The 25,763-nt window shown below is 43.3% G+C and overlaps 2 protein-coding genes across 4 annotated transcripts in view; one reads left to right on the top strand and one right to left on the bottom strand.

The window, feature by feature from the left end:
• Positions 1-15,044, top strand: part of FNDC3B (fibronectin type III domain containing 3B) — a 148,498-nt gene extending 133,454 nt beyond the window's left edge. For both annotated transcript variants that reach the window (XM_042820888.1, XM_042820889.1), the window contains exons 24-26: positions 2,034-2,200; positions 5,278-5,405; positions 11,562-15,044. In XM_042820888.1, the coding sequence (XP_042676822.1) occupies positions 2,034-2,200; positions 5,278-5,405; positions 11,562-11,873 (607 nt within the window). In that variant the 3' untranslated portion in view covers positions 11,874-15,044. The remainder of the gene's footprint in view (positions 1-2,033; positions 2,201-5,277; positions 5,406-11,561) is intronic.
• Positions 15,045-20,413: 5,369 nt separating this feature from the next.
• Positions 20,414-24,034, bottom strand: GHSR (growth hormone secretagogue receptor). Of its 2 annotated transcripts, none has more exons than XM_042820881.1 (2): positions 23,287-24,034; positions 20,414-20,759 (listed from the first exon to the last, which is right to left on the bottom strand). In XM_042820881.1, the coding sequence occupies exons 1-2, from the start codon at positions 24,023-24,025 to the stop codon at positions 20,503-20,505; spliced, it is 996 nt and encodes a 331-aa protein (XP_042676815.1). In that variant the 5' UTR covers positions 24,026-24,034; the 3' UTR covers positions 20,414-20,502. The 2 variants fall into 2 exon arrangements, with proteins under 2 accessions (XP_042676815.1, XP_042676814.1); XM_042820880.1 differs by having other exon boundaries at positions 20,414-20,807.
• Between the last annotated feature and the right edge of the window lie 1,729 nt (positions 24,035-25,763).

Raw genomic sequence — 25,763 nt, forward strand, 5'->3', positions numbered from 1 at the left:
AGAGATGGAAGTAAAAAGAAGTAGAGATGGAAGTAAAAAGAAGTAGAGATGGAAGTAAAAAGAAGTAGAGATGGAAACTGGATGGGATTATTATTCCAATCCCCAAATGACACGAGGAGCAACTTTGGAGAACTTTGCCAGATCACTTTGACAGTGTTATGAAACCTTGCCTGTGTTCAAGAGGCAAAGCTGCGATTTGAAAGCTAGCATTCATTGGTGTTCACTCTATAAGTATGTCTAGCAAGTGCATGAAAAGTCCAGACTGTGCAGAACTGTTAGCTGGTGAAGTATGTTTAGCCTCCTATGCTTACCTAGTTCCACAATTGGTTACAGAAAGAGCAGTTGTCTAAAACACTGCATTGCTGGTTTTTTTGCTATTGCCCTTTGGTCAGGCTCTCTGCTGCCCATAAGTACTGCTGGCCTAAATAAGGGGCTTGTTCATCATACAGAGAACCCCAAGAAACCTGACCTGAGTGCAGAGTGCAACTTTCCAGTGCTGCTCATGTGAACCTCAAAAAGGTTATCACAGGATAGCAAACGTAAAGCTGCATAAGCCTAAGGTTGGGAAAAGTTTATCTTTAGAATTCAACTTTAAATGTGTTCTTAAGAGCTCGTGAGCACAGCTCTTTGATTTTTAATCAGGGTGAGGGGCTCTCTAGGACTTGCTGAAGGTAGTAAGTCACATCAGTCTTTGAAGTACATTCTCAGCAATTTAAATTACCTGAACGTTTCTTTTATTACAGACGACTTTTGATCTCTGTTTGTTCTTGTGAGGGTTTCAATCATAATGTAATCTGAATTGATTTCTGCCCCTGAGAGCTAATGGCAGACCCAGTTTTTCTTTGAAATACTCAGATTGGTTGTGCCTTGTATCTCACACAAAGCCAGAGGGATCAGCAGTTATTACCCAGAGTAAAGCTAAGCATCTAGATCGGGAGGTCATAAACACTTTGTTGGCTTCCTGGGGATTTCAAATCAGCTGAAATAGTTAAGGTATTTGAATAAGTGTATTAAGTCATCAAAAGCTGTGTGTTACCCTGTGTGGGTAACGCTGTGTTCTCCAGATTCAGAACTGTCCCCAGGAAGCACCAGCCGAGGCCAAGTGATGAGTGCTGCCTTTTATTCACCCTCTTCCCCGTTCTGCTCAGCACCTGTGGGGTCAGCATCTCACTTAGAAATTGCTGGCTAACTCACGGCCATTACTGGAAAGCCTTTATTTGAGCAGAGCGATTGAATATAAAGTTGGATTCTCTCTTGCAACCTGAACTTTTTTTCTTTTTTTCTTTCAGTTGATTTGTTTTTCCCTGCATAATATTGTTGGATGTGATTGTGTGTGCTGGCATTTGGTCTTGTCAATGGGAGTATTCTGGGAGTCACTTCCTTGAGTCATGTCTTTTCCTTCTTCTCAGCGTGCTTTCAAGCAGACCTGTGTCGTTGCAGGCATCCCCCACTCAACCCCATCTTCTTGCCATCCTGCATCTCCCCCTCCCTGTAACCATGCTTTCTCTTCTCTCTTCCTTTTCACTCATATTCCACAATGTGTGCTCTCTGAATCTTCTTCTGTCTCCACTGTTGGGCTGTCTGCAGGCTATAAAGCCCTCAAAGCTGAGGAGTGTGTAATACATTAAATACAGCCCTTATGCTCTGATTTAAATTGTTACTCTGGATTAAGATGGCATACATGGGAGTAGGATCTCAACTGTAGATCTTAGTGTGTGAATAAAGTCAAATTAATCCTGTTCTAAACATACTTTTGTACTAGCAGCACACTCAGTGCACTGTAGCAGAACATGAGTTTAACCCATTTTGATTACTAGGGAGCAGAAGTGCATCGATAGAAGTGTTTTTGGATAATTCATGTAATCAATTTGCAAGGTAAGTATTAGTTGCAGAAGGGACAATGTTTTCAATGCTTTGCAAAGCATGTTGTGCCAGTTTTCACAACATGTTTGCATTGAACTGATAAATGTAATAAACTTGCATGTTTCTGCCACAGCCATGTAATTCTGTATTCCCATTTTCATTGTTTCCAGGTTTATTCCTATTTACAGGGGACCAAGTCATACATACAAGATACAAAGGCTGACAGAGTCCACCTGTTACTCGTTTAGAATACAGGCTGTCAATGATGCTGGGGAGGGACCTTTCTCAGAAATATGTACCTTCTGCACAACTAAGTCAGTCCCACCTGCGATCAAAGGTATGTAGTATTTTTGCTTACAAGTAACAGAACTTCTTAAGTAAGATAAGTGCAGTCAGTTTGTAAATATTAACGTAGGTAGGCAGTCATTCAAAAGAATGGTGAGTGTTGGTTCTATGTGTCTGTGAATAGTTAAATTACATGATAGTGGGAAGCAAAGTTATCAGCATTCTGGTGAGAATGCTCATGTAAACAACATAAATGTTACACCTACCAGTGTTGTTATACAGCAACTGTTAAAATGCTGCTGCTGAGTTTTCCAGAGGATTGCTTTGAATTACTGGAACGCTTCATGAGGGGGAAATAACACTGCAGTATGTGTGTGTACATACAACCTCAGTGTTAGTAAAGCTGTGTGCTGTTTCAAGTTGTGTAGGTGATGATCAGCTAAGCAGTTCCGAGTTTATTTTTCCTTTAATTTATAAAATTAATAACAGTATTTCGCATGGATGAAACATCAGATTCGTTATCGCGCTTAGCGTGTGTTCTGCTAGAAGAAGAAAAGGGCTAATTAAATAAAGTTTTATAATGTGTGAATTCTGCCCTGAGTAGTTCTGTTTCTTCTTCCAAGAAGAAATATTATGAAGGGAGTGGATTTGATGTATTTGTTGTCAGATAAGCTGAAATCAGATGCTGTGCTGACCTTCTTTTTCTGTGTGCTTACACTCATATGTCAAGCAGTACTGCTTCCTGTGAGAAATAACACTGCTTAGTCTGCCAGAGAGGTATCATTTGTTCCGTTCTATTTGAAATCTGGCTTTGGTGATTTTTGACGCCATTCAAGATTTAGAGTGGGAAAAACACTGCCAGGGTGTAATTCTCTGGTCCCTGGGCTGGCTGCTCTGAGTTGCTGTCAGGAAGGACAGTGCCCTCGAGTGCAGGGAGTGCATCAGGAGACTGGCTTGCAGAAGTCAGCATATGTGAGGATCCCACCTTCAAATACAGCTTGCTTTTTCCTCTTGCCTTTTGGCACGTGTTTCTGGAAGAAGATAGCTGTATCTGTTTGGTGTTCAGTTGTAAATTACACCTACACAATGGTGGATTATGCTGATCCACTCTCTTGCACAACTGTCCTGATGTAAGCCATACCACCCAACAAAGAAAGCATGTGCAGGATGAAGCAGGCTGACTGTAGCACATGCTGAGCCTAAGTTACTGCTGCCATCAGTCGTAGCTGCACCAACTGGGTAAAGGTAGCACAGACAAGTGCTGCAATCACGTTGCCATTCTGATGGACAGAAATCCGTTTGGGTAAGTCCAGATCTCACTTAAGATTTTGTGTTCCATGGACTTCTTGCCTGCCTGAGCACTGAGTCCCTGTTAAACGTGACTCATACTGAGGTCTGAATGTCAAGCCATTAGGATAGAGCACAGTACTGGGCTGTATGTGGGATGGGACCACGGGTATATGACAAAACACTGACTGTAACAGAGAGAAGTGGAACAACGAAAGCTGTGTTAGGAAATACTACTGTAAAATAATAATAATAATGAAAGTGATGCTATGGGAAGAGGAGGTCTGTTGAGGCAGCCAGCTGACAGAATTATGTTGATTCCCTCCCATGTTTGGAGCTATTCAAAGAAATGTTTGTCATGAACTTCATTCTCCATCTATAGGAAGCAGATGTTTGTCTTCCTGTAAAATGTCCTAATTACTCAGTTGACCCTAAAATAATGACAGTTGTGTGTCAGAGAAAAATCTGCATGTAACAGAGTGGAAGGAAGAAGGAAAATAATTGAGAATGTTGTTGTCAGCTGAGATAGAGGCATCTATTAACAATCTCTCAACACCAGCAGATGTACGGAGAGAAGCAAATGGATATTGATTATATCTGGGCCCGCGTATGATTCATGTGTTCCTCTTGGGTGGTGGCAAATTAGTCTAAAATTCGTGTAATATATGCAGCCGCAGCATCAGTTGTTTCCTTGATAGAGTCTCCTGTTGTCTGTTTTCATGGCTTGGGAATCTGTATCTCCTTTAACAAGCTCGTGTCCTTGCACGTGCACTCATTAACCACGTGGTGAAGTGTTTAGCACCAGGTTTCTCCCAGTTTCACGTTTTGGTCAGCTGCTTTTGAGCACAGTGGCAGAGCCTGATGGCTGTTGTGGTTGTTTTGATGCCTTCCACTGGCAGATGCTGATTTGAATACATAAACATGCTCAGCTCACCTGTTAGCATGCTGTCAGGCATCATATGACATCTTGTTGCTTTCAGCTACCAAGAGATCCGTTTACAGGGAAGGCATTTTATCAGAAGACAAATGGAATTTCTTAGATTTCTAGTCTAAGCACTATAAGAATACCAGGTCTGATCATCTCAGTTCCAGGCTTGGTATTAGATGCGAGTCTAAGCATTTAACAAATCCTTGTACTTTTGCTTGAATTAATTTCTAGTATGGATTATTTAACTTCTCTACTGACATTTCTCCTCTCATTTTTCCTGAATGAAATGTTTGGTACAGTGCTCTTTCAACGACATGTAGCCAGCTGCCTTAGAGCATGGGAGGAATATGCAGACCATCTCCTCTGCTGCAGTGTTTGCTCAGAACTTCGTGAAATTGCTGCTTTTATTAATGCCAATGTAATTTGTGAGTTGGCTTCTGCTTTGGAAAGTTCAGTGCCTGTCATTGTGATTAGACCTTAAAAGTTCAAAATTTTCATCACATTCACTCCCCCTTTTAAGGGGTTCATGACTGACAGATGAGAGGTACCTCAATCATCTCACTTTCATTTTACGGTAAATTTATTAGGGTCGTGTTAATCACCTCTGAATTTCACTCAATTTTCTGTCTCAGTGTTACTGTTCCACAAGAATCCAGCTTAAATCAGGCAAGACTGTCCTGAAATAAATTGGACTTTTGAGAGACTTATAAATCCAGTCCCAGTTTTACTTTTACCTCCTTGTGATGGTAATTTAATTTTTGGTTACATAAATATGATACAGATTGTGCTATTAAACCCTGTGATGTCCTGAAATTTTCTTTTGAAGTTCTTATTTCATAAGTGCTTTATTAAATAGAAGTGACATTTCAATGCAGTCTTTATATTCAATGCTAGCATATTCATTTTTATTGTAGCTCCTCGGGTAACGCAGTTGGAAGGAAATGCCTGTGAAATTACCTGGGAACTGGTCCCACCCATGAAGGGCGATCCTGTTGGTTACGTTCTGCAAGTGCTGGTTGGAAGAGAATCTGAATATAAGCAGGTAGGAAAGTGGTCTTGATTATAGTGCTCAATTGGTTGTATAATGGAAATGTTTTAGAACATTCTGTGTTGTTTCTTTCTCCTGTATTGAATTACACCCCATGGTGATGCGTCAGGTGAACTTTGGTAAAGACTGAGTCAAAATCAAGAGCTGTAGTAGGTTGTTTTCACCCCAGGGGAATATACAGAGCATTGTTATTTCAATGGAGTGATTTATGCTCTCTCCAGAGTTGGTTACTATTTCCAACTGAGCTCACCTTTAGAAAGTACCATTCTGTCCATCCATGTTTGCTTCTGAACTGGTTGGTGCTAGTTGTCCAAAGAGGAGATGAACCAGGTGGATTATCTGCCTGATCCACTAGATCCATTCCTGGATTTTCAGGGGAGCCTTCAAGACCTTTTATCACAGATTTCACTCAGGTAGACAACTTTAAATTGGTTTGTTCAGCCATCGTGTTGCTGTCTAGAGCTTAGATGCATGAGTGTGTGACAACTGTGTATCTGGTGCCCCACAGGGGTTGTGGGCTTTACTGTACCTGAAATATGGTTCCTCCTTCAGTTGTCTGTACTGATTAGAGATCACAAATGGTCATGTCCCCAGCACATCTGAAATGGAACTCATTCATAACTAAATCTTTTATTTCACCTCTCACACCTCTAGCTTTGTTATTTGCAGTGCATTTCATCTGTGCCTTGTCTTCTCCATGTCCTTTCTTTCATTGTTTTATGATTCATGTGACCAAATGAGGGAATAAGATATAGTAAGCCTTAATTGAATTCTTAGAAGTATGAGTAGGGTGTTAGTTTCTTTGCAACTATACCTTTACTTCTCTTCAGTCTGTTTTTGAGTATTACTGCAAATTAATGGATTATCTAAAACAACACAAGCATAAATGCAAGGTAATTCATGTGACTGCTGAAGATTCATAAACCTGTTAATCTGGGGGGGAAATATTATCATCTCTGTGTAGGTAATATGACCTGTGTTCACTGTGATGGCTTCTTAATGTCCATGGTAATTGGATTACATGGACCCATTCTGTTCTTGCTCAATTGACAGAATGGCCTCAACATCCAGTCTCTGTGTGCAGCTTTAGGAGGTGACAGTGCTTCAATATGTTCTGGCCATCCTTGGGGAGAATTGAGCATGGCTTCATGTTCCTTTAAGTTAGATGATGGTTTAACCTTTGCAGTCAAGAAATGGTGGTATGAGTATATAAAACACATGAACTCGACAGGCTGTTCAGCAGCTGTGCAGCACTTCGTTTCATGTTTAGGGTTGCTTGTCTCAATCTCATTCACTTTCATTCATCCTCTAGGGCACAGTTGTGGCTTTTGTTCTGTGATGTGTTTTGCATCAGATCAAATGTCGATGAGAAGAGTTTCACAGAATAGAAGTTCACTTTAGAAATTACCCCCAAATTGAAGCATTTCTAATGAACACAAAGCTTTTTCACTGTTACAAGTGTGTAATCCTGTCAATAGTCAGATCACTTTATTTGTGGCAATTTCAAGGCAACCACTTAAGGCAAGACTTTAAGAGGATTTAACTAGGGAGATGTGTTAAAAGCCCATGGAGCCGCATCTCTGTGTCTGCTCCCCAGTATAGCTAGCTAATAGTTGGAAAAAAGCAGTCTTCATTTTATCTCAAAGCACTAATTGTTGTTTCAGCATTGTAATGAGTGAAAGCTTATGAGTGTGAGTTCATATGCAGGTATCTCCTGGAGTAGAACAAACTAATTGAACTCCAAAGCATTACCATCTGTAACAGTGACTGTGCAAAACAGAAATCAAGATGATGATATATATGAATCTATTTTTTGTTATGAGATGGGAGAATGTTTGGGATACATACATATATATATATATATCTGTATTTCTCCCCCAGGAAATTTCACAAAGATGTTGTTATTTCAACAGACATAGTAGGAAAATGTCAATATGCCTCTTGCAATACTGGCTTTGCATTCATACTGTTCTTATGTATTTTAAACTAGTGTGATTGTGTTTTATTGACAAGAATATGTTTGACATAGTGGATTTGAGTCTTTTTATTCCAGTAAGTTTGGAAAAGAAAGATTCTGTCATTGAGAAAACTGAGCTGGGACTTCTTCATGGCAGTTGTGTCTGACATTTGAAAACATGACTGTATCTCCCGACTGTTTGGAGAACAAATGTCCACACAGTGGAATGGTGTTGACCATGAAGTCTATTGGACTCAGTAAGGAAGCTCACACAATCCATTGCCCAAGTTGCACAGTTCAGACACTCAGTTATTGTTTCTGGAATAATTTTATGCTACTGATGTTGATCCAGTTATTTGCTCAAAAGCCCTTCAGAAAATGCAAAATGCAATATTCTTTTATATTCCATTTACAGAAGGGATGCTCTTGAGAGATCTAAGAACACGTAGGAGGAACTCACTGTATTGTACTTGTGCTTCATTCGTATTGTAGAAATGCATTCACATTACATAAAATAATTACTTTCGTTCACATATAAAGTAGGAAATGCTAAAGCAATTTCACTTTGCCCTGCTGCAGCACCAGCTACTGCTTTTCGGGTACAGCTACAGTTTCTAGATCATCTCCCCTGAGCTGCCTCCTCCACCTGTAGCCCCATGGAGCTCTCTGCATCCCACAACCCACACTTACTCCACCATTTGACCTGGGAGGGTTATATCAAACTGCCTGAATGCCATTTCTTTTGGCTTGAGGCTGCAGCAATCCCTGCCTTCTTCTGGGAAAGCGCGTTGCAAATGTATCTCTACTGGGTGCTGTCTGAAGAATTTGATGTGCAGGAGCTAAACGGATAGTAATTTGGTTACCAAAAAAGCGTGTTAAAAAAGTAAATATTCCTTTCCCTGTTTCCTGAGTAGTATGTTCCTTTTTGTGTATTTGTATTCTTTATCTGTTTGGATGCATCAAATAGCAAAGCCATAGGGCATTACAGTTCCTTTTAGGAAATCAGATCTTCCTTGTTTACAACTGAGGAAGGAAACCACTGCAAACTCCAGGAGCTGCGGGCTGAGATTTGTGTTTTGTCTCATGCAGTTCTACCTGACAGAGCTTATTCAGTTAGAACTTAGCATTCCATCGTGTCAGAATTGTCTCCAGCTTTGCATGGATGTAACCTTGAGTCAGTGTGAGGGGCTGGGAGGAGCTTATGCTTTCCAGTGCATTGCTTATAGAGCAGTTGTGGCTGACATTTTTTTTTATTGTTGAGAAAAGATTGAAGCTTTTGGGAATTATATAATGACATCTGTGAAACTGAGAAATTGCCTGCAGGAATTCTCTGAGCTGTCTGTTTTGATCAGTAGTATCAAATGCCAAAAGGGGCTTTGGCAGCAGTTCATTACTTGTGATGATATTTTCACTGAGGGAGCAAGCCAAAAAGCTCATCATGTTTTTATTATATTCTCAGGTGCCTAAACAGAAAAGCTATTTCTAGGAGTAAAAGTGATAAATTGGATGGGTTCTTTAACTTGTTGGCTACCAAAGCATAATGTGCTACATTTAAAAATATATATCCTTCTTTATACAGTTGAATTTGGTTTAATATTTGTTGAGCAAGTTCAAAAGCTTTACACATAGTTATCACTTTTTTTTCTGTTGTGCATTTAAAGTCTGTTCAGAGTGTAGCTGCTTACAGCCAAGGGTGCACTTTGTGCTGAGGGCATCCTGCCTTGGCTTCCTATGCTCCTGGAGAAACCAAGGCAGGCAAACTGAGCAGGCAGCACAGCAGGCAGTGGCTGCTGCCACGGGGCACTCAGCATGCTCCTGCAGCCAGCTGTGAAGGGCTCGGGCTGCTCTCAGAGGTGGGTGGTATTTAAGCCCAAATATTGTTTCCCTGTTGCTGAGAAGGGACAAAGCTCCTCTGGTGCCAAATAGCCCCCAAAGCACTGACAGCAGAGCAATTGCCACTGCCTTCCTAGCTGTAGCACAGGAAATGTTTTGTCTTTATCATCATGGAGTATTCACTCGTATTCAATGTACTTTTCACTGCTATTCAGACTTTCTTTAAAGGTGCACTGTTCTCTCTCTGGACTGTCTGGCTTTTTTCAAAGAGCTGCTGTCTGGATGACTTGAATGGCCGCCTCCATTAGGCTGTGTTGAAGATCCAGGATTTAGATTAGCTACCCATAGCCACTTCCAGTTACACCAGTGCTCACCACCCAGCAGAACAAGAAACACTGCTGAAGTGTTCTCAGTACAAAGATGTTTCCCATCTCTAAGTATCAGTGAAATGTAATTTATGAAGCTTGGGTGGTTAATTTTCTATTAAAACAATTTGGATTTTACTTTTGGTTTGTTTTAGAAGTGGTGATGTTGGTGGCAGATGAATTAATTTGTGGCAAAGGCCTGTAGAGCTTCCATGGGGATCCATTTTGAAATGGATGATAACAGCACCCAATAATATACACTGCTTACTGCTGTGATGTAGGATGGATGCTTTGGGTTATGACGTCTCAGACTGTAAAGAGATGGGAGTGAAATAATTCCCTGAAGTAGAAGAATCCTAGCTGGTCTTTACAAGATGTGACATTGATGATGGAGCAGATGGAGGACAGTTACCACAACTGGTACTACTGGAAGTGGCATTGCAGTTGGAAAATAGATGCAGGGAATGTCTTGGTGAGAGGACCTTCTTTGCAAGCAGGTGCTTCAAGCTTCACCTTAAGTCTGTGGGCTGGTAATTGTTTTTATCTGTGTTGTGTTACTGTAACTTAATAGCTTGCTTTTCAGTGGCTTTGCAAAGATGAGCAGATGTTCCAAGGCAGCAGTGTTAGCAGAGTGGTGCTTAGTCTGAAAACTCAGTCACTGTCATTCAAACTGTATTTGGAAAAAGTTGGGAAGTTTTAGAAGGAAGAAAATGAATGAAAGGAAAACCTTCATCTTTTGTGCTGTTACTTCTTAAGCAATCAGACTGACTTCCTGACTGAGAGATGAGTCTCAGGGGTAAGAACAGGCAGGGAGGTTGCATTCTTTAGGTGGTGTTCAGCTGGGCTAATAGTCTCTTATTTGGATTTTTTTTTCTCCTTTCTCTGGGGCAACACCCAGGAAATGATGTGTCTGCTCAGCTTTAATTTTGCTGCTTCCACTGCTCTCAGCCAGAGCTCTTACTCTCAGGAGGCAGAGATGCTCTCTCCTCTCCTCCCACTGTGAGCAGTTAAATGAGCAAAGGAACGTGCATCCGAAGTTCAGGTTTCTTTTCCAGGAGGTACAAACACTCTGTGACACATTGCTTTTTATTTCAACAGCCCTGCCTTACATAAATTGTTGACTGGTTGTTTGTTTTCAGAGTTCATAAATGTTTCCAGTGGTCTCTTTCCATTTAAGTCTCAGAACGTCTCTTAGCTGTTCAGTTATTTCTCTTTCTCATATTGTGACTCATGCTGTGAGTCATATGTTACCTCCATTCAATTAGCATAAAACACATGGCTGATTTGGGTTATTGAAGAACCAAATGCAATGCAACCAAGAGGAGCTTTATATATCTTACTAAGATGTTATTATTTCCAGAATTCTGAAAGTGCAATTTCTGGCATAATCACTGACTCTTGAGAGAAGTGTGAGGGACGTACATTAAAATGATACTTGTTTCTGATTTCCTGATTGTGCAGTGAATGTCTTGCAATAACCTTAGTTTGCAGATTTTTTTCTTCCTGGGGCTAAATATGGTTCTCATGCCTTAAACGTGTTGGGCTTATAGTCACGTCTTAACATTTGTGCTGCTTATTACACCCATGAGAGATGTGCACCTCTTGTGTGTGGCATTTTGTCTGAAGTCTCGCCTACCCTCGAGTGTGCTCAGTCTGCTGAGCACTGTGTAGGGAGACACCTCTGCTCTCAGCTTCTACAGGCTGCTGTGTTTTCGAAACCTGGGGGAGGAGAGCCTTCCTTGCTTTGTGGCCCTGCCAGACCTGACCTGTCTTCCTTGCCCAAATCCTTGCTGCCGCGTTCCGCTCTTGTCGCAACTTGTGGCTTTGTGTGGAATGCAGAATCCTTTCAGAGTCCAATGAGAGTGAGTTATTTACCCTCATTCTTCACTCAACAAATATTTCACAGGGTGCTTCTGAAAGTTGTCCTTATGCTATGAACAAAAACAAAAAGTGGCGTTCGTTCCGCTTTTTACGTGCAACTGTTGTGTCTTGTAGGTGTACAAGGGAGATGAGACCACATTCCAAATCTCAGGCCTTCAAGTCAACACGGACTATCGCTTTCGCGTCTGTGTGTGCCGCCGGTGCTCAGATACCTCACAGGAACTTAGTGGACCTTTCAGCCCATCCGTTGCCTTCATGCTTCAGCAAAATGAGATCATGCTCGCGGGAGAAATGGGAAGCATAGATGATCCGAAGATAAAGAGCATGATTGCTACTGATGAACAGTTTGCAGCCCTCATTGTACTTGGCTTTGCAAGTTTGTCAATTATATTCGCCTGTATATTACAATACTTCTTTATGAAGTAGAGAATTCAATGGAAGTTTGAGATACAAATTTAACTAATGCTACGCATTATAATCCACACATTTATTCAGATATTCCTTTTTGAAATCCTTTTGTTCTACCATACATTTTATGTACTTCTCTTGTTTTTACAGTTGTAGCTTGAAGAAAGATAAATCAGTGTTTTGATGCACCTTTTTGAAATTCAAAACTAGGAAGTGGTCAAACTGGAGAAACAAGCAAACCAGATACTAAAAGCAAGATTGTTCTCTTCACGGTTTCGAAACTGTCACCAATTTGCCTTGTCATCATGGTTTGGTTTGTTGTATTTTTTTCACTGAAGTTCTTACACAAGTCTCTTATTGTATCTTATTACTTAGGAAATTTTAACCAAGTCACTTTTTTCGTTTCTTCTTCTTCTCCTAAACATTAGTCACAAGTGTGTATAGCAGTAAGATTAGAGTACAGCGTTAGTCAACAGTACCAGGTTTCCATTCAACAGTATTAGCAATGTTGCCTATGAATTATTCACTCCATTTGCCCCATACTTTTTTAAGATAAAAAGTAAATTGTTATTTTAACTGTTTAGTGGATTTAAATTGGAACAATATCCTGCAGTCTAAAAAACCTGTTACTTTTACAGTTACAACACTATAAACTGCCTGCCTAAGAAATCAAGTAACCAAACTGCATATAAATTATAAGCATTATAGATTCTTTTTTTTACCGTTTTGATTTCTTGCAGTAATTTTAAGTAAGAGGGCATTGTGCAATAGTTAGCTATTCCCTTGTTCAGCTATTTAAAAGCTGCTTTAACTTGTCTGTTTGTCACTGTATGTAACTATTCCTAATCTAATAGTAGATATTATTCTATTACCTTCAGTTTGATTTAAATTAGAGCTGGTGATAGCTTACTGTCTCTACTGAATTAGGTGAGATTTACACTAAACTTAAGCAAACATCACTGTCAGTTGATCTTTTTGTTTTTGGAGGGGTATCGATTTTATAGAACTTTTTGGGGGGTATCAGAAATGGAATCTGTTTATTTTAAGTCCCCTGCGTAGGTGCCTACGTTGTTCTTAACACAGGGCTAGTGGAAATACTTGGTACATTGCAAAATTGGGACTGGAGTCCTGCACAGGTAAAGTCCTTGCTCGTCGAGCAGCGTTCCCCCTCCTGCCTGCCTCTTCCCTGGCACACATCTTAATCCACCCAGATAGATCTTTAACTCTGGAGTCATTGGGTTATTTATATTAAGTCAACATTGTGCGAGTACCTCAGGGACATAAGTGAGCTGGAGGTGCATATAGATTCCAAAAGGGTGCAACAGACACAGTGTATTTCCCTGCCTATTGGTTTTGTATATTTTTGCTACTTGGTTTTGCTTTTGTCCTAGCTATTTTGTGCTCTGTCTCCATTGTCTAGGATTCAGATTCCTGTACTAGCATAATATTCCCTTAACCAAAGTAATGGGGAAAAAACAACATTATTTTTGTTTTAGGTTTATTTATACTATATACTGCATACAGTACTTTAAATACCAATTACAGTGCAATCTTTTATTTATTGTAAAAATAAAAATTAAAAAAATAAAAGTGTACTTATGTACTAATTCCCCTCCCCGCCCCCTATAGCATGTTATATTTTTGTCTGTTTTATACTGTTGTTCTTTAGGTCAACTTTTTACCTGGCAGCATTCCTAGTATTATTAATCTTATTACATTTTCTTGCATTTTTGAAGATGGGAGCATCTAGTACATTAAATGCCAAAAAAAATAAACCATTATCAGTGATTCAAACGTTTACATGTATCCAAAAACATAATCATCTCTGGAAAGAAAGTGCTAAGATCAATGAATTATTCTGTGTGCCTCTCTAGATGTAGCAAATATTAGAAATGTTCTGTATTTTGTTATTGACTATAATTAGTTTAATTTAGCCTTGCAAACTAATGGCATTGAGCTAAATATATATATTTTTTTGATTTTGCCAAAGTCATGGCTTGTCAAATTTATTTACATCTTATTTAAATTTATTTGTGATACAAAACTTTGTGACCTTGCATCTGTAGTTTTGTGAGCAAAGCATATAGAGCTGTTCTCAGTGGAGGGGGAAAGAGTGTGTTTTTTAAAGCAGTGAGATGACTGCTAGTTTGGAAACCCGGACATTTGAGTAGATTCTCATGTTTATATTTGGAGCATTATTGCAGCAGCGTTGTTACAAAACCCAAACCTGCCACCTTTTTTTGTTTGTTTGTTTTTTAGGAAAACTGCTTTAATATATATTTTTAAAAAACTTTGTATCATTTGATTGATTCTTTTTTTTTGGGGGGGGGGAGTTTGAAATATAAAGACAGTAAAAGCAGCGAGCAGAAGTGTAGAGAAAAGCAATGGGTGAGGCTTCGGGTGTTTCTGTCTTGGTCCCTTGCAGTCATGCTCACGGCAGCGCCCAGCCCAGCCCTGGGCCGAGGTGTTCTCCAGGAGTAGGACAGCCCCTAATGAGGTGGATTAGGCATTGTTTCAGCTTGTATCTTCTGCCATAGTGATCTGACTGGGATTCATAACCAAAAAAAAAAGAAAGAAAAAAAAGAAAAGCATTGTGGATCATAAACCATTTCTGTTTTGGTTTCCATCCCTGCGCTTTGCTGATGCCTTGGCTTCCCCACGCGGCTGTTTGCCGTTCTGAGCCAACTGCGTCAGGCTCCGAGAGCTCTCTGCTCTCAAAGAAAGGACAGACAAGAAAGGTGGAATGAAACACTAAATATTTGCAGCCCTTGAGGACACAGAGGGATGTTTTTATATTGTTCTGCCTTTTTCCTTATGAACTTGAAACGTTTTCTAACCCTGTTTGTTGGCGTCGGTAGTTCAGTATTCAGCGTCACGATTGAGAAGTGCCCTAACTGAATGTGTATGAACCTTATCCTTGCACAGTTCTTTAAATTGAAAAGAAATAAAAAGTTTTTACCTCACTATGGGAACATACATTCCAAGCTTTTCGACTTTAAAAAAAATAAATAATCATAAGTTTTCTCGTATTGTAAATTTTAGACTATTTCATATGCATTGTATTAAAACTGCCATATCAATTTTAATGTATAGATTTTGCAAATACTACACTATGTATGTAAGACTTAACTGTATCTGTAGTGTATATGTAATATATTTATGCCCAATAAATGTTTTAATTCTTTCTGATATTACCAGGCGTTTTCTTTCTGCTTGCAGCCCTTTCAGCCCATGCCTGGCACCTTTCTGCTACATCAGCAGTGTTACTGCAGCCGAGCGCTGAGCTGGGAACCTCAGACTGAACCTGGGATGCTTCTGGTTTGTATGGGAAAGGTGTTGGTGGAATTATTCTTTGAGATGAGTTTCTGAGGTCTTTTATTGCTGCTTTTGAATGGCTTGTCTGAGAACATAACGATGATGAAACGTACCTGGGTTTGTTCTCTCTTTGGAACGAAACACTTGAATTCCAGAATTTCTCAGTTCCACGTTAATTCAATTACTCACCACAGAGAATTGATCTAGCTGTGTACCTTACTCTTGGCGAGTGCATTAGCATTTGTTCTATTTCCTCTACGAATCTTTCTCTAGAATTACAGTGATTGCAGAACTTGTGATGTATTACGGTTCACTGAAATTCTCCGTCCTCGATATTCACCTGCCTTGGAGTGAAGATTTAAATGTCATCTCCTGTTCTTCTCAGGAATGAGAACCACGGGTAAGCAGGGGGAAGATAGGGACATTGATAGGGACGTTTTGTTTCTATATTTTCGCAGCCAGCTGAGATCCCTTGAAAAGGCCATTTTACTGGTAGTGCATTTAATAAGTTGTAACCGATTGCATCTGTTTCTGCTCTTGACAACTGCACTCTCAGTGCACACATTCTTTCCTGGGCGAAATAAAAAACCAACCGGGAGGATTCAGAAGGTGCTTTCAGGCACAGCAGGTTAGCTGGCTATCTGCAGTTGTTCAGGGAATATGCTGTGATTAGTTGGAGTAGCTACGTTTGTTATACTAATTGCCAGCGCGGGTGGGATGGCATGCAATCAAACCTATTTTTAGGTTTACTAGCACAGTAAAGAAATAGCTTCTTGGGTCAGCGTGCTCAATGGATGTCATTTCTTGGTGATTTCATTTGCTCATCTCTCTCAATTTCAGTCATACAAAAGCTGTTATTCTCTGCAAATAAACCAGAGCAAACAGAAGCGTTGTGAGGATCAGCGTGTGAATGGAGTGGAGAAATTCAACCCTAATGCTGTGCAAATACTGCACTCATTCACCCATAGCTCAGATAGGTACCTTTTCTTCCTGTGATACGCCTACACCAGGGTTGCAAGCTCTCCTCCTACCAAGTGGCTTCATACGTGAGAGGAACTGCTACCATGAGCTGACTATCTGAAGTGGTGTTGGCATATTGGGATTAAGCCAGAGATGCTCAGGTAGGGCCTGCTACAAGCACTGTGCTGCTCACCTGCTTCCCTCCTGGCAGCTGTGCCATGGGCTCAGACCTGCAGCATTCAGCCAAAAACAGAAAATTGCATCCCTTTCTGCACAGTGAATTTTACAAAAATGGATTGCATTGTCACCAATTGATAAAAAAAAAAAATAAATCCCAAGGTGCTATTGATGGGGCAGCGTGCATGCTCATGTGATCGTAAATATTAGCTTAATTTGGGGTGAGAATTTGCAGGAGTTTTAGGGTGAATTCACACGTCACCAAATCGTCATTTCCCTCCCCAGGAAGGAAACAAAGCGAGCATGGAGAGCAGCAAAAAGCCTTTGCTATCGAGTGTGTCAGCACATACATGTTGTGTTTGGTAATGCTGGTGTGCATGGCACATGCTGCTGTTACCGTTGTTCCAAGGCTCAACCAAAAACTTTTGCAGCAAGCAGAAGTGGTTGTTTGAACTGCAGACCTTCGTTAATACGAGATGGACTACATGTGTCTTTTTCTTCATCTGCTTTCACTCCACTTGTACTATTACAAGTCCTGCTGGGGAATGTTGATGTACCCCAGAGGGATGACGACAAAGTACGCATTGGACATACAGCTTTGCTTCACAGTGCCTTTCTGTAGTGAGAATGAAACAAAACTGTGACTTACTTTTCATGCAAGCTTCAGCCCAGCTGGCAGGCAGCATGGCACAGCGATGTCACCGTGCAGTGGTGGGTTTGGGGCACCAGCTGTTGCCCCACACTGGTTCTCAGGGTATTCAGGTGAAGCTGCAGCTCTAAATAGTGCCTAGGCGATGTCATGTGATAGAAACTTCCATCAGTTCTGAGCATCTTGCAGCTCCAGATTTGACATGTAAGTGCCGCTTTTCCAGAACGTCTTATTTTTGGCAAGCAATACAATAGGACATGATTTTCTGCCTGTGGACGCTTCCATCAAAGGTACTTTTCTAAAATGAATGGACCTTTCTGGTAAAGTGCTTTTGACCTATTTTATCACCAGCTTAAGATGTTGCCGATAAATAAGATGCAGCCAAATCTGTTCTGTTTATCTGCAAAGTTGCGATATGAACTGTGGTGCTGGAAAATCTCTTAAAATTTGAGCTGTTTAATGAGTTAGCCTCCACTTATCTCCTACGTGTGTTCTTTATGTACAGGGCATGAGAATACAGCAGAATTTTGACTCGTAAAGCCCCTATATGGTTTTCTTTTTCAGTTGGAGCTGGCAGAGTTTGTTCCTACAGGAAAGAGTTTGCAGCAGTGCAACACACAGCTCACAGCTGCAAGTGGCTGTGCTGCTGTCACACTCCTGAGCAGCCCAGCACCTGCAATGCTCCCGCCTTCACTGCAGGTAAAGCAGACCCCAAAAGCCACATTCAGGTCCAAAATTGTGTTGGGGAGAGAACTGTGCTCCTTCAGACAGAAAAGGCAGTGAGGGGAGGTGGTGCTGGGAAAATGAAGGTCTGTAGAAAGGACTGAGGACAGCAGGGAAATGCTGTTTCTCTTGGGAAGCACTGGCCATCATGGCTGTCTGTGACTTCAGTATCTGTTCTAGGTAGAAAATATTGTTTAAAAGCTGAACAGTTGACTTTTGATTTGTTTGTTTGTTTGTTTTTCTAATGGAGTTCCAGGAGCAGCATACCCCAGAGGTGGGCAGCTGCATATTCATCCCACAGGAACATCACGTACCCTTCTGAGGGCACCTGACATCTGATCTTATGGTGCCAAAGTTGCCCAGGTGATGCTTTTCCTGTCTCCCAGATAAAAGTAGCCCACAAAGTGCCAGCAGCTGTCTGAAGAAGCACCCCAACCAGACCAGCCCACTTCCAGACCCCGACCACCAGCCCACTATAGCAGTAAGGACAATTCCACCAACTCCAGCATTTCTTTATGGAAATATTTCAGCACCTTAGGGAGGCAAAGCTAATGGATGGTGCAACCTGGTCGAATGACTGCTACAGTGTGTGTGAAACATCTGCCAGGGCCGAAATCTTTTCCTGCAGCCCATGGCTGTGCCTCCCCCGCCCTCAGCACCCACCCACAGCTCTACAGAGACTCTCGGCGCTTTATTTCTTTTTCTGCTCACATTTAATACCACAGACACAGCTGAAACTCAAAACGCTTACGTGACGGTGGGTGCGGGATCGGTTCATTTACACGGACATGTAATGAGTGAGCTCACATCTTCACAGACTCCTCGATTTCTTGTTTCCCTGAGTTGCGTGATGTCTGCCACCAGATCTGCTTGTCAGCTGACAGCGAAGGAAAGAACAAAATAACGGAAAGGCAGAAGTGGTCAGAGACGAAAGGGAGAGAGGATGCCATGGCTGCTGCTCTCCTAAAGGGCTCAGCCCACACCGGAGGCTCCAATGAGGTAAGCCTTGCTAGGCTGCCCCTCTACAGCTTCCATCTGCTGCTGCTCCTGTGGTTTGCCCCCGCTGGGACAGGCTGCAGCTGCCCAGCCCCACCAACAGGTACACAAGGGGTCAAATTCTCTTTTCACTTAAACCTGAGCAGCACCACCAGCAAAGGCATAACAGGCAGAATGCGGCCCATAGTCAGCAATGGGAGCTTAGGAGCAATAGGAATCTTGTGGACAGACAATTTATGTAGAATCAGTTGTGGACCAGCTGGTAATAAATAGTAGAACCAAATAAATAAAAGCTGCTATTGCACATGCACACCCTCAAGCTCTATTAGCTGGACCACAACATCTATGTATAGGTGTGACAACAGATGTGATATAAGGCATACAGATTAGCATAAGGTGTGGAAGGTTTTCTGGTTTGATTTGTTTTTTTAATGACATACTTGAGTCACAAAAATCAGCTGAATTTAAGATTTTTATGAATCAAGTATGAGAACGTGTCTGCCTGTGGGTCTTAATGTATATTTTCTGAGTTTTGCAGATCTAAAAGTAAATGGATGTGATACTGCAGTACACCAGTGCTGTCACAGCATGGGCTCTGCTGGCACATAAAGTGCTCAGTACTGACTGATCCCAACCGAGGGCATCTTAGAGGCAGACCTGTCCTCAGGCTGCAGTGTGCACAGGCACCAACACTGGGACAGCCAACAGCTCCCAAGTTTGGGTACAGTGAGTGGCTCACAGTCAAGTCGAGCAGAGCAAGTAGAGGTGAGTCAGCTGGTAAAACAAAAAGATGACTGTGGGAGGTTGCATTCCCAGTCTTCACAGCATCACTGCAGTCCTGAAGGCAGCACCATCCTTGTCCCACTGATACACATTCCCAAAATCTTCCAGTACAGCCAGTTTTATGCCACTTCGATGAAGATTTTTTTTATTTCTATTCACACATGATGTGAGGGTCATTAATTTAAGCATGCTTGAAAACTGCCCATTTTTTTTTCTCCTTTTTGGAACTTGTTTTAAAAATCGAAATTATGAAAGGTGTATCAAATTCTATGATCACTACTTCAAAAATGGAATTAAATTTTCTCTCCTTGGGGTCTGGCTATATATTAGCAAAATTCTTAGCAAAACAAAAGTTAACTCTGGAAAACTTCAGCTCATGTTTAGCAGTTACCAGAGCTGCATGGGCTCTCAGTGGAGCCGGGCTATGTTTTCCTGTTAGAAATGGGGAAGCCTGGCTCCCCTGTGATAAAAAATCATGTCATAGAATCATAGAATGGTTTGGGTTTGGAAGAGACATTGAAGTCCATCCAGTCCCAATGCCTGCCATGGGCTGGGTGCTTCCACCAGCTCAGGCTGCCCAGGGCCCATCCATGCCTTTGGGCACCTCCAGGGATGGGGCACCCACAGCTCTGGGCAGCAGTGCCAGGGCCTCACTGCCCTCTGGGTAAAGAATTTCCTCCCAGCATCCCACCTAAATCTGCCCTCTTTTAGTTAAAACCGTTCCCCCTTGTCCTGTCACTATCTCACCAAGTCAAAAGTCGCTCTCCATCTTGTTTATAAGCTCCCTTTAGATGTCATATGGACAAAAGCAGCAGACAAATATCACTTGATTGTTACCAAATACTGTAACCACGCGTCTCCTTTGATATTCTCAAGGGGTAAGTAATTTTTAAAAATCTTTCACTGCTTATGTGACATCTCCCAGCAAATGCAGGTAACGACACAAATGCAGCTTTCCTTGTCGATTTGTGTCTTGCCCCACGTCCCCTCCGTGATGGCTCTCTGGTAACACTGGTGTGTGATGCTCTGGCACTGGGCCCCGTGTCATGTGGCGACGGTGGGTTCTGTCCATGCACGTGAGCTGTCCTGCTTGGTGCTGGAGAGTCTTTTCTTTGGCAGGGCTTTGAATCCGAAGAGCCGGCACGCGGCGACGCGGTACTTCTTGGACATGATGTTGTAGAGGATGGGGTTGATGGCTGCGCTCAGGTAGAAGAGGACGAAGGACACCAAGTTGCAGTACTGGCTGATCACTGCTATCTCCAAGGACCCGGCTTCGAAGGATTTGGAAAATAAATACCGTCCTACGTGAAAAGGCAACCAGCAGAGTATGAAAGCAAATACCACCACAACTACAATAAAAAACAGGAGAAGAAAGTGTGTTAACTGTGAGTAGGAAAAAAAGATAAATGAAATAGCATTCTGTCTTTTCAACCAGTTAATCTCCAAGTGGGAAAAAGCACCCTGTAACTTTTCAGGTTTCTCTCAAGTAGATTTTCTGGCAGGACAGATTAGCAATACTTAAACTGATTGTACCTAGGCAGCCTGCCTGTATACTGCACAGCTACTCTGCTGTAGCAACACACCTGAGCTATCAAATCATCTTTTCCATAGAGGAACAGAGTTAAAGAATCAGAGCACTGACAGAAATTATAATCTACTGTCTGCGCCTACAAAAGCAAATTACATGTAACGATAGACTCAACGCTGTGGTTTATAGTGAAGCATTTAATCCCTGGGAAGCAAAGTGGTTTAAGACAAAGGCCAAAAGACAAAAAAAAACCACCGCTGCCTGGATCTGTAGGGCACATCCAACAGGGTAACAACAGGCACCCTGCCCTTCTGCCTGTGCATTGGCACGTGATTACTCCAAGCACAGGAAAGCTACATGCAACTTATGGCATACTCTGCAGCACACAGCTGAAATTCAGAGTATCTGTTTTCCTGCTCTGCATCTTCTTGAGCCTGACACTTGGTTTTTTTTTTTGTTTTTTTTTTTGCAGTTTCTCTACCTGGGAAATTCAGATCAAGTTTCCATGGCTCGTGAGCATGCTCTGGAGTTTAATCCATATGTTGATTACTACCACTGCAGTCATTGTGCACAGAATATTGAACATAGCCTATATGTTTACAAGTAAGCATGCATATCCCTCCTAACTGGGGTTTTGAGAATGCAGTTTGATCCTCACTTGTGCAGAATCCCATTGATTTCAAGAGGAATGGGTTATGGTAGCTCCTTTCAAAGTCAGGCTGTATGTTTGGATGTTTAATTACTATCCTAGAGACATATAATCTTTCTGCAGTTTAAAAGAAGTGGTGCTAATCCCATTTAATCGATGTTCCATGACTTGCTGAAGTCTTAGGAAGCACCTTCTGGATTTCAGGCAGAAAACTAAAGGCAGTGAGAGCAGATTGCATTGTGCATCTGCTGCTATTGAGCCTTTACTCACTTATTTTCTTTCTGCCCAGCATCAGGCTGTTTTCATTTGCAGAACACTGGCTTTGCCAGAGGAAGAGCTCACCCCTGCCATGCTGTTCCCAGCCCTTGCAGAAGGAGAAAAGGTGTCTGAAATACTGTAGTGCTTACAGCAATACTTGGGGGCAGAAATAAGCACTTACTGTTTTGAAATTCCTTACAGTTAAGTATGCAGATAGATAAACATGGCAGTAGTACATGCTGGCAATTTACTTATTGTAAATAGAGATCCATAATCCTGAAGCTCTAGCAGCGTGAGTGAAGAATTACTTCCAAGGTCACGCTTACCCACCTGAATTAATTCTATTGATTGTAAAACGTGGCTGAAAGGGCTCAAAGAATGTCACAGGTTTTATTATTTTTGCTGCTTGATGGTAGTACTACTAAAGCAGGGCACTCAGAAAAGGTCAGGTAGGCTCCTGTGTATATATATGTGTATATATATATATATATATAATAAAGCCTCATAGGGCACACTGCCATTTCTCCATCTGGCTCATTAGCCCTTGCAGTGGCACCTGTGTGAAGCTTCCCAGCCATGCTGGGATCTGTCAGAGCGAAAGCACACAGCAGTGCTCAGTGACCAGGCATGGATCTGTGCAGCAACTTTGGGTTCTGTGCAGCCAACTCCCAGCACACGCTTGTCAGGAGCTGCCAGCATCCCTGTGCTAAACGTGCTCTTCTGTGTGCCAGCAGTGTCTGTTGTTTAAACCACGCGGCGGTGTAAATACAGGACTGACAGCGTCTGTAGTCTCTGTCCTGTTACCCTGAGGTCAGTGGGAATTTAGGGGATTACAGACCCTAACGGAGATGAAAGGGTCACTGTTCAGCAAAGGCTACTGCTTTTCTAATACAAAAATAAGATCACTTTCCACAATCTTAAACAGCCACACTGCTAAATTACCCCAATTTGCTAAAAATGCCCTTTCATTTGAAAGTCAGTGCACATCACACCCTGCTTGCTTAGTCTGCGGCTAACTTTGTGGGTTTAGAAGAAGTTAGTTTGAAAATCAAATAAACTACCCTCTGTAAATAACGTTGGTATCCACAACCAAAGATGTTCTAAAAATCTCCAGGGCAAGAGCTAATGGTAACGGTGATATTCGTCTTTGTCAGAGGTTGTTATTAAAACCTCCTTAACTGTTTTAGAGTCCCCAGCACCAACTGGTTAGAAATAAAACTAAGGAAAAGGGAGAGCTGTTCTGCAAATGCCTTAAAGTGGAGCCCCTTGTGGGAAAGGTTTTAAAACGATGCTTTCCTTTAGAAGCAATGAAAGTGATCTGGCACTGCTCGGCTCCCCTCTCTTGCACACACAAGCACACACACTTGCACACACAGAGCCCGAGGAGCCATACCTAGCATCTTCACAGTCTGCTTGTTGTTCTTGTCCCTGATGACAGTGCTCGGACCCATGTTCTTCCTCTTCCTCCTCCAGAGCTTCCTCCCGATGAGGCTGTACAGCACCGTGAGGCAGAAGACGGGCAGGAAAAAGAAGATGCTGGAGATCCACACCATGATGGTGAGCAGCCCCGAGCGGATGGCGTACTCCGTGGCGCGGCACTCGTTGGTGCTCAGCGGGTTGGTGCCGTTCTCATGCTCAACACCCACCAGGACGAAGATGGGTCCAGCGCTAATGAAGGAGACGGCCCAGAGGATGAGGATGACCAGCTTGACCTTCCTCTTGGTGATGATCACCTTCGCTCGCAGAGGGAAGCAGATGGCGACGTACCGCTCCACGCTGAGCGCGGTGATGTTGAGGATGGTGGAGTAGGTGCAGCTCTCGCTGATGAACTGGAAGAGCTTGCACAGGAGATCCCCGAAGTTCCAGGGCCGGTACTGCCAAAGGCGGAAGAGGTCCAGGGGCATGCAGAGGAAGATGAGCAGGTCGGAGAAGGCCATGCTGGACAGGTAGAAGTTGGTGGTGGTCCTCATGTCCCGGAACCGCGACACCACCAGCATGGTCATCAGGTTGCCGAGGACCCCGACGACGAAGAGAAGGACGCAGGCGACGGTGATGCCGGTGAGCACGGGCGCGGGGAAGAGGTGCAGCGGGAACTCGCCGCCCGTCCTGTTCTCCGCGCTCCCCTCCCGCATCGTGCCGCCGCGGGCTGCGCATCCCCGCGCGGAGCCGCTCCGCGCCCGGACCGGGGCTGGGGCAGGTGCGGGAGGCGGGGACGGACGCGGCCCCGCTCCGCCCCCCCTCCCCTCCCGGCCGGGGGCCGGTCCCTCCGCGCGTCACTGCGGGCGTAGGCGCTGCCTCCGCGGGTGCGGAGCGGCTCCGCTCTTTGCGGCGAGTTTAGACCGACGTGCGCGCTCCGCTCGTCCTTCCCCTCCGCTCCTCCTCGTGGGACGCCCCTCCGGGGCCGGGCGTCCCCGCAGGCTCCCACCTCCTGGCCGCGGTGCGGGGCTGCCCTCTGAGCTCCGTCCTCACGAGCTTGCTTTCCGCTTGCCGTCGTCGAGGCGGTGAAGGGCGATGGCGTGCGCTCTCGGAGCAGCTGTCGCTTCTGGGACGGGTCGGTGCGGCGTTCTCCAAGCGTGTAAAACCCGAGATGCGCGGGCTGACGGGTGCGTGGGGACAGCGGTGGGCGCGGGGACGGCTGCGGTCACTGTCCGTCGTTTCGTTGCCCTTGGATGTTGGCAGGAGCGCGGTGAGGCTACAGACGGGTGAAGCTGCAGCCGTCGCCCTCTCTCTGATTCACCTGCAGTTCCGTTCTCGTTCAGCTTGGCTCTGCGCTCCGCAGGCACATCCCTCGGGGCTGCTGGGCTCCCCAGCTGCAGCATCCCGCATCTCTCTGAGACTAATCCTGATGCTGTGCCCGCGAGCCCTGGCTGAGGGAAGGAGCTCAAGGTGAGCTCAGGGGCAGAACAGGGACCCCCCACCACCACCCGTTTTCTGAGTGCACGCTGGCATCTGGCTTAATGCAGCGTGGAAACAGAGCTTGGTGCTGCTTTTCAAGTGCACGCACACATACGTATGCCCACCATCTGCTGGTGTTGCTATTTCACAACTGCCAGGCTTTACTGAAGAACAGAGCAGGGTGACATGGCAGTGCCTGTTGGCAGCTGAGCACTTTGCAGCACTTTCCATAGTGATGCATTAGCCTTAGTGCCCTGTCCGTATCCTAATTTCAGCAGGCTTTGCAGCTTCATTGGAGTCAGTATTGGTCATTCCTGCTCTTGCACCGTGAGACAGTTTCGTAGCAAGTTATTAAAATGCTGCTAAATCTTATGGAGTATAGCCACAAATTAATTCATTTGGGGAAAACAAAAAACAAAAAGGAAGAGCCTGTCATCCTCTCGCTTTGCTTATCCAGCTGCCCATGTAACTGCTTTACTCATTTCTTGTGGAGAATCGTGGGCTGTATGCCACCAGCACCCAGCTATTTCAGTATTACAGTGTTGATTCTGACCTAATTTAAGTTATATATTTATATGATAGAGCAGTGGGCAACTGTCCCTGTTTAGAGCACCCTGAGTTGAAAGGGACCCATAAGGCTCCTGGAAAGCTGTCAAATAGTTCCAGTTATTCTAAAGATTGCTTTCACTCTTCCCACTCCCATACATTCTGAGGCCAGTGGCATTAGCTGCAGGACCTGAGGGCTTGGCAGAGCAAAGGGCCTGAAGCTGTGGATGTGACCGTGCAGAGAGCAGCCTTTATTCTCATGAAATTCCTCCCATTTTTGCTGACTTGTATCTTGTCAAAAATGACCATTTCCCTTTCCCTCGGGAGACAAGAGCTTCAGTCTTTCAGACAAATCTTGTCCTTTCTTAAAATGGTCCTTGAACTGAGGCGGCAGCAGATCTCTATTCTCCTGACAGCCCAGGTTTGTAA

The sequence above is a fragment of the Centrocercus urophasianus genome, unplaced genomic scaffold (assembly GCF_019232065.1).
Source record: "Centrocercus urophasianus isolate 14NV4802_14NV808 unplaced genomic scaffold, USGS_Curo_1.0 seq_19, whole genome shotgun sequence".
Taxonomy (NCBI): Eukaryota; Metazoa; Chordata; class Aves; order Galliformes; family Phasianidae; genus Centrocercus; species Centrocercus urophasianus.

Coding starts and splice junctions, on each gene's coding strand:
- GHSR (XM_042820880.1), bottom strand. CDS start 24,025: ATGCGGGAGGGGAGCGCGGAGAACAGGACGGGCGGCGAGTTCCCGCTG. Junction 20,808..23,286: donor GCAGACTGTGAAGATGCTAG/GTATGGCTCCTC, acceptor TTTTTATTGTAG/TTGTGGTGGTATTTGCTTTC.